The sequence below is a fragment of the Papaver somniferum genome, chromosome 5 (assembly GCF_003573695.1).
Source record: "Papaver somniferum cultivar HN1 chromosome 5, ASM357369v1, whole genome shotgun sequence".
Taxonomy (NCBI): Eukaryota; Viridiplantae; Streptophyta; class Magnoliopsida; order Ranunculales; family Papaveraceae; genus Papaver; species Papaver somniferum.
In genome coordinates, this window is record NC_039362.1 from 30,629,721 (window position 1) to 30,638,144 (window position 8,424).

The 8,424-nt window shown below is 36.7% G+C and overlaps 1 protein-coding gene across 5 annotated transcripts; it reads left to right on the top strand.

Moving 5' to 3' along the window:
* Nucleotides 1–3,208: 3,208 nt before the first annotated feature.
* On the top strand, nt 3,209–6,488 carry LOC113281284 (ankyrin repeat domain-containing protein 2A-like). 5 transcript variants are annotated; one of them, XM_026529991.1, is made up of 9 exons: nt 3,209–3,350; nt 3,630–3,695; nt 3,822–3,934; nt 4,648–4,857; nt 4,959–5,107; nt 5,247–5,415; nt 5,559–5,651; nt 5,871–6,010; nt 6,100–6,488. In XM_026529991.1, the coding sequence occupies exons 2-9, from the start codon at nt 3,656–3,658 to the stop codon at nt 6,197–6,199; spliced, it is 1,014 nt and encodes a 337-aa protein (XP_026385776.1). In that variant the 5' UTR covers nt 3,209–3,350; nt 3,630–3,655; the 3' UTR covers nt 6,200–6,488. The 5 variants fall into 5 exon arrangements, with proteins under 5 accessions (XP_026385776.1, XP_026385779.1, XP_026385775.1 ...); XM_026529994.1 differs by having other exon boundaries at nt 3,238–3,350; nt 3,639–3,695; XM_026529990.1 differs by having other exon boundaries at nt 3,294–3,448.
* The last annotated feature ends 1,936 nt before the right edge of the window (nt 6,489–8,424 follow it).

The following is an 8,424-nucleotide window of genomic DNA, read 5'->3' on the forward strand; positions in this document are numbered from 1 at the left end:
ACAGTGCGAGCAAGTTGCCTGACCTGATGCAATCAGAGATGAGCTTCTTCTGGTTCCGTATCAAGACCTTTTGATTTTCAAGTATTTTGGTTTGACCATCAATAATATGATTTATTTGCAGATGAAGATTTGCAAATTCGATCTTTGAGTCATTCTGAAAATGCCTTTACTGATTCACCAATCCAAGAGTTGTATTCTTTTCTTGCAATCATCTTCTTCAAAACAAGTTCTTGAACCGAACTGCATCCTTTGATATCTTCATCCATATCAAGATTCACCATTTCCTGAGATCCTGAAGAGTTCTCCGTATATTTTTTTTGTATAATAGGGATGGAAAATAATATAATATATATATGTTTGAGAACAGGAGTATGAAAAACCTTGTTATGAAAACCCTATCGGAACTCTTTAAGAAAAAGAATACACGGATGTTCGCGGACCGGTTATGGAAAGTTATTGGGTCAGCAAAGATCCAAAATAAGGAAATACACTATCTGTTTTCTGATATCTCATATATTTTCATAGCTCAATAATTAGAAGATTCACTTTAAATTAGAGCACATGAAAAAAATACATCAAGATACATTAGCTACTAGGAACCAAGATATGACTCAACCTTCACCTAAGAAAACAATCTTTATTTCAAAGATAAAACAATCAAACAGATAATATCATACAATGTACTTGAGTCTCCCGCCTACATTATCCTTGCAACTCTCAAGTTAGTTCCAAAGATAAAATTACCTAGAGACTAGGTAACGGAATGAGATGTAATCTTATTACGTATATTGAGGGGAGAGTTGTAAATATCATTTGAGTGTTTGAATCGTGTATTCCTTACTTCCTTCGGTGAAAATCAAAAGATTTACATATTGACCTTTTTGAATTTTCATCAGAATGATTTCTCTGAGGATTAAGTCTAGGACCTCTTGAGATTCGCTCCAGAGAATAAAGATTACGAGAATCCCATTTCTTAGACTTATACCAACCAGACTTATTCTCATAAACACTGGAAAAGTGTACATAAGTGGTGTAAGGGGTTGCACCATTACGGCGAGCACGATTCCGGTAAGGATCTTTAGATGAGCAACCTTGGAAACCCTTTTTATTAGACTTCTAATTCTCTGCATGAATGTTATCCATTGTAGATGTCGTCAGACTATTTACTCTGTCGACCATAAAAAGTAGCAGATTTTGAAGATTAGAAATTTGGTTCTTTCTAGCAAAACAATGTGGAACATTACGACTCTTTTTCCCGCATAATGAACAGGTTCGTGGATAAGAAACATTGGATGAATCCTGTTTTAGGTTCATAGCCTTTTCGGAAATCCGCGAGTCAAGCAAACGTTTCTTAGCAGACAATTCCTTTGGAGTAATTTTCTCCATGTTAGGTAGTACCACATGAGTATTAGAGATAAGCACTGAAGATGACCTACTCGCTTAAACATAGTTTTATCTCCATTTCTCGATATAACATTATTTTGTAATTCGTTTACCGTTAGTGTGTTGAAATTTCAGGTTGATTCTATACCTAGAAAATTATGTTTAACTACATGAGGTTAGGTAAGTAGACTTGCAAAAATTGTTTCAGAGTTGAAAGAAATGAAAGGATCTATTCTAGGACTGGTCCCTTAAACAAGGATCTTTACTAAAACCGGTCTGAAGGATCTCTAGTAGGACCCTTCCTAAGGATCTCTAGTAGGAACGATTCCTTACCAAGGACCTCTATTAGGACCGGTCTCAAGGATCTCTACCAGGATCAATCCAATGGATTCCTAGCATGACTGATCCTTAGGTTAGCCAATAAACGTTTTCGGTTTATCTATTCCTTTAGGGTTTGCATAGATACAGAAACATGTTTGGTTAATATGGAAAGTTCATTAAGACGTCGGCTTAGTATTTCGAACATATGCTAAACTCTTATTATTTAATGTTCAAGTATATTCCTTAATACTCAAGGTGTGATCCCAAATCGAAATATCCTAAATATCTTTTTGATATTCGAAATTTGTATGCCTTTAGTTTCCCACTTTATTCTTCATACACATCCATCTTTGTTATTGATTCTAGGTAATCCTAGTTTTCTCCCACTTCTTCTTTTTCTTTCTCCAAAACCTTAGAACTCAATAACTCAAATGATTTCAACAAATTGGTAGTTTCAACAGACTATTTTTTAGTGGGTAAATTGGTAGTTTCAGCAAATTTAGACACCCCTTATCATTTCCTACTGGGTAGATGAAGTAATTTATAGGCCCCAAATAATCACACTAGGCCCAAACTAGCCAGGATTTTGTATTATTAATCACCCCACATTCTTTTTTCGTCGTCTCTAATAAAGCTCCAAATTATATAAGTTCATTTTCTCAAATTTAATGTGATGCTGTTGGTGATGATAAATCCTTTGTCGCTGCAATTGCCAGAGATATAAATGGAAGTGTGCTCGGTGCCGATGCAGTGATTGTTAACTCAACAATCCCCATTGCAGCTGAAGCTAACAGTTTTCTGATGGCTTTTACAGTTGCTCAAAGAGTGAATACTCATAATATTATTGTGGAAGGGGACTGTCAGCAAGTTGTTCAAATCCTACAAGGGAAAACCAACTCAATTCCTTGGAGAATACAACATCACATTGATGATATTGGTGTCAAGGCCAGGATTATGAACTCTGTGGAGTTCAACTTTGTTGGAGTTCAACTTTGTTCCGAAAAGAGTCAACATCTTGGCTCATGATCTCGCAGCATACGCAAAACGTCACAATGTCCAAGCTTGGTCGACATCTTCTCAAATCCCTTCTGCTATTTTTCCTGCAAGATAGCTCCGTGTTTTTCCTGTCTTGTCCTTGCTCTTCTTTTTTGTTTTCTTAGCTCATGCAGACGTCCAAAAAAAGAAAAAAAAAAGGAGAGAGAGGATTGTTAACAAAAAATCCATTTTCTTAAAAAACAGAAGACGTTACAATTTACAAATGCAGTTAGGGTCGGTCGCGAATGACAGATGCTTCGTTGGCTCATGGGAGGTATCCGCATCTTTACAACAAGACGAGAGCCAGCCAGCCATACATTATAATTTTCTTTGATAAGCCAAGGAAGTGTAAAGATAAGACTTGAAAAATGGGCCACATCCATTCACCAAAACCATACCCCCACCCATTATGAATCTGTAAGTAGTACCGGTAAATAAATACGAATACACTCGTATTCCTTGGCTACACTGCCTTGTTTAGGGGGTTAAAACTTGGAAAATAAAAAATAAAAGTAAAAAAAGAAGAAGATAGAGAAAGAATCTTGATCAGAGATATACCCAAAGCGGAGCCTAAGCCAAACAGCCAAAGCAAGATTTTAATATAGAGGGTGGTAGGGTTTTCTAAACTTCTTCTTCTTTCTTGTTGTGTACTAGGTCTCCCTTTTCTTTCATCTTCTCCTTCAAATCTTCAACACCTTTTCTAAATCTTGTAAGTCTATCAGATTTCAACAATTTTGATTCTCTAAGTTTTGGTAATCTTGTTTTTGCTCAGTCAATCAATTTTTTTTTCTCTTGATATTGGTTTGTAGAGTGTATAATTTGATTCTTTAATAATTGAATTGAATTATTATTGTTATTATTTACATTAAATCCCTATTTTCTTCTTCTAGTATCTGCAGTTTGTTCTTCTTCGTCCATGGCGTCTAATTCTCAGAAAGATAACACCGATACTACTGGTAGTTAATCATCCTACTGGTTTAAGTGAAGAAAATATTGTTAACATCCAATTATCTTTGTGTTTTTGTTCAATTATTGAAGAATAATCGTATGAAATCCATTTTTTTTTCTTAAAAAATGATTAGAGAAATCAGTTCTACCGGAGAGCAACAACGATAATGAAACATCCTCTGCTGAGGCTGGAGCTGGATTTCCTGGCAACCCTTTTGATCTCTCTGCTATGTCTAGCCTTCTTAATGTAAATTTCTACTCTTTTACCAATTGCTTAGTAGGATTTCAAATTTCAAACGCATTTTGTTATATAACAAGTTAATCTTGAATTCTTTTAGAACTTATGGAGTGGTAACTTGGAGCAGTTGCAAATCCACTGAGTCTAGTCTGTCTATTATTCAGTATATGATTATGGTTTCAAACAGCTGCAGTGTGTCTTTTGTTGTCTTCCACAAGTAGTCAGTTTATCCCCAATATTAAGAACTAACTCTCCAGTGATAACCTTAGGTTTTGATTCTTTTGAAACAAATTTAAGTAACTACTATCGGCACGAGAGTTATTAACCTATTTACAAAGGGGAGATGTTAGTGACTTGAGGTGCAAACTTATATGAGGCAGAAATATGTCCCTTTGGAGTCTGTATGCCTGAAACACATGTTATTAGCTGTCATTGTAAGACACCTGGATCTGTAGCTTAGGAGGTGTAATTGTAAGAGATCCGGAGGTGCATGTTAGTAGGACTTGTCGCAAAAGGTCCTGGATGGTTTATTGTGGCACCAAAGGCTTGTTTGCGCCGGATCTGTATGTCCAGAGCACTCGCTCATTTTGCTAAGTTCTAGATGGGTTTTACGTTGAGCATTTTCTAGATTTTGTAAGAAGCTGTTGGTCTCTTTTCTCACTGATGTACTTTTTACTTGCTCCTTTATGTTTAGCTTAATGTTTCATGTTGGCTGACCGCAGGACCCAAGTATAAAGGAATTAGCTGAGCAGATAGCCAAAGATCCTGCTTTCAACCAAATGGCGGAGCAGCTCCAAAAGAGTGTTCATGGTGCTGGCGATGAGGGTGTTCCTCAGTTTGATACACAACAGTATTACACGACCATGCAGCAGGTTATGCAAAATCCTCAATTCATGACTATGGCTGAGCGCCTTGGTAATGCTTTAATACAGGTACCTACCAGCCATCTTTTGTTTTGTATAATTTGGAACATGGAGTTCTCTGTTGTATGAAAGAATGTTATTTAAGTAAATTGCATCATTATTCATCATAGGATCCATCTACATCCTCCATATTGGAGAACTTGACAAATCCAGTGCGGAAAGAAGAACTTGAAGAAAGAATGTCAAAAATCAAGGATGATCCGTCTTTGAAACATATTATAGACGAGATCGAGAGTGGCGGTCCAGCTGCAATGATGAGGTCAGTAATTTTAGGTTTTGTCTGCATTTAGTTTCCGCTAAACTTGATTTGTACTTTCACGTTTTAAAAAAACAATTTTGGTTATTGGTAATCTTTTTTTCTCTTTTTAATTTAGTTTGATTTGCTTACTTTTTTATAGGTACTGGAATGATCCTGAGGTTCTACAGAAGTTAGGGCAGGCTATGGGTCTTGGAGCGGATGCTGCCAATTCAGCTCCACTTGATACACCAGCTGATGACGCAGAAGATGAAACTGCCAATGAGGACGAGTCGGTTGTTCACCACACTGCCAGTGTTGGTGATGTTGAGGTAATTTATAGTTGTCTCCTTCCATTCCATCTCAGGTTGGGATTGGACAATGTAATTCCCAATGATTTTAGGTTTTGCCTGTTGCTTACGCAGTACTTCTAGGCATTTTCAGTATTGTTTATCTTGTACGTTCAATGTGATAGGGTTTGAAGAATGCACTTGCATCTGGATCTGATAAAGATGAAGAAGATTCTGAGGGTAGGACAGCCTTGCATTTTGCATGCGGATATGGTGAGGTATGTTGATCTCATGAGACAGGGCGTTTACTATTGCTCTTTCGTGGATATGTTACTTCTTGTCTGGCAAAAGACAGTTATAAGTTCATGTTTACTGAAATCTCTAACAAGATATCATCCAGTTTCTCCAGTAATGGATATGTTGTGTCTTGTCTGATAAAAAACACTTTAAGCTTCTGTTCAGTGAAGTAAGGTAACCCGCTTGATGTTTTCTACCAGGTGAAGTGTGCTCAGGTCCTGCTCGAAGCTGGAGCAGCAGTGGATGCTTTGGATAAGAACAAAAATACTGCCCTTCATTATGCTGCTGGTTATGGAAGGAAGGAGTGTGTAGCACTCCTATTGGATAACGGCGCTGCTGTGTAAGCTTAATCTGCCTTTGTTGAGTGTCCCATGAGTGTGTTTCGAACCAGCTCATTAATTTTGTATTTCCATTTTCTACTTTTTTCAGCACTCTCCAGAATTTAGATGGCAAGACACCAATTGATGTTGCCAAGCTGAACAACCAGCAGGATGTCCTGAAGCTGCTAGAAAAGGATGCATTTGTTTAAACATCGTTGCTGGTAGTACCTTCTTAAATACCTTCTTGTGGTGAATGAACCATTATACTTTTGATCACACAGTGAAATGGTTGTCATTGCTGTTCCGTCTATTCATTTCTACTTTTTACTGTTAATTTACTTGTTTTCTTGCTGCTTTAGTTGTGTAAACCTTATTTTTCTATGTAATGACACTTCACTGGAGCTGGGATCTTCCTATAGCGTAATGCTGTGTCCAAATTTGTTATTATTGCCCTCAATCTTGATTCAATGAAGCTTGGGGTTACACTAATTCTGTGTATTGTAGCTTCCCAGATTCTGCTTACTTGGTTCGTAGTTGGTTGTGTAGCAAGAGATGGAAGCTTTTGCCTTCGGATGGAACTAATTTTTTTCTTCTTTCCTTATCTATTAATTACGCATACTGGATTTGTACAAGGCTTACTCTAAGAACGATTTTTTTAGGGACCATGGTTTTTTTTGAGGGGACCATGGTTTTATTAGACCACCTTCCCTATAGTTATAAGGGGTGTCCTAAAGCATTGCAATGACTAACCTACCCTTAACGTAATTTAATTTAAAACCAACCCAATAACCATCTATATATATATATAACCACCACCACCTCCCATCATTGCCGATTACCACCACCAGCCGCTGATTACCACCACCACCACCTTCGATTACCACCACCACCAACCACCGATTACCACCACCACCACCACTATATATATATATATATATATATAACTTAATTTAAAACATTAACAAAGATATTCTCACAAACCCATTACTTGTCACTCGTTTTTGGTTGAATAAATGAGAAGTAATCATTAAAATGAGTTAAAAATGGAAGTTGCAGAGAGGTTTAATGGAGGGTTTTTTTTCAGAGAAAAGTTCGGTTATCACGAATTAATTTTTTCTTAACCGAACTCAGAGTTCGGTTGATTCGCAAAAAAATACGTTTAACAGAACTCCTTGTATTAGAACAACACAAGTCCATAAGTTCGGTTCCTTCACAAAATAAGGATATCACCGAACTTTAGTTTACGAAAATAATGAGAAGTCCACAAGTTCGGTTCGTTCGCAAAAATATTAAGTTTTCTTTGTAACCGAACTCTACCTTTGAAACTTCGTAACCGAACTCTACCTAATTTAGCCAGGAAATAAATTTTGTAGTAACCGAACGTTTGCCTAGTTGCATATATAAGCCCAGTTCGGTTGATTCGCAAAATATGTTGAAGTTTGCGAACCAACCGAACTTCTAACACTAGGTTACTTTTAACCTGCAGTTCGGTTGGAAACTTGGTTGCGTTGAAGTTTGCGAACAAACCAAACACACAAGATGTACCCAAATAAATTGTTAAGTTCAAAGTTCGGTTACCTACCATTTTATCCTAGGTAACCGAACATTACACTGTACGACCAAAACCTCCATTAATGAGCGATTTCGGTAACCTGCGTGTTTGGAAAACGTAACCGAACTACACTTTCAGGTGTGTTCGGTTACATGTTCTTGACATATGGTAACCGAACTGGCCCAAATCTACATAAAAAATTTCATTTTTTTTGAAAGTTCGGAGCAATTCAACCAACATTATCTAAGTTTGAAGCATACCTGGGTACCCAAATACCCTTCCTCCGGTTGTGGTTGGTAAAATCCATCGTTTTTCATGTTTTTCTTCTTCATCTTCTCTAACTTTACTCTCTCGATAATTCTACTTCTTTAAAAAAAACCATCTGATTTTTTAATCTCACTAATTATCTTTAACTTAATCATCTCACTAATCATTACACTATCTATTATTAACACTAACTAATCATCACCCAAAATTAATCAGGAGGGTAATTTAGGTATTAATATAAATATCTAGATAAGGGGTGACCTAGATTTACTTCTAATGTCTTCACCCAAAATAAAACCGTGGTCCCCGAAAAAAACCATGGTCCCCAAAAAATCGTTCTACTCTAATGACCAAATCCATAAGAGCAATTCCTATGGCAATGTAACTTTTGGTGGGGGCTTATAACTGGTAAAGGTATTAAATTTATTTCCTGAGATAGTATTAATAAGTCTAAGGAAATGGAAGGTCTAGGTTTCAGAGACTTAGGAACTTTTAATATAGCACTCATCTGCAAATTGGTTTGGAAAATTATAAATGAACAAGATCTTCTGTGGGTTCAAATATTGAGTTCTAGGTACTCTAACAATTGTAGCATTCTTCATCTACAAAAGCTTA

Bases quoted from the DNA above. Each gene is read 5' to 3' on its own strand.
- LOC113281284 (XM_026529991.1), top strand. From the start codon at position 3,656: ATGGCGTCTAATTCTCAGAAAGATAACACCGATACTACTG. The intron at 5,108-5,246 runs GTCAGTAATTTT...ACTTTTTTATAG, and splicing joins GGTCCAGCTGCAATGATGAG to GTACTGGAATGATCCTGAGG. The intron at 6,011-6,099 runs GTAAGCTTAATC...TACTTTTTTCAG, and splicing joins TTGGATAACGGCGCTGCTGT to CACTCTCCAGAATTTAGATG.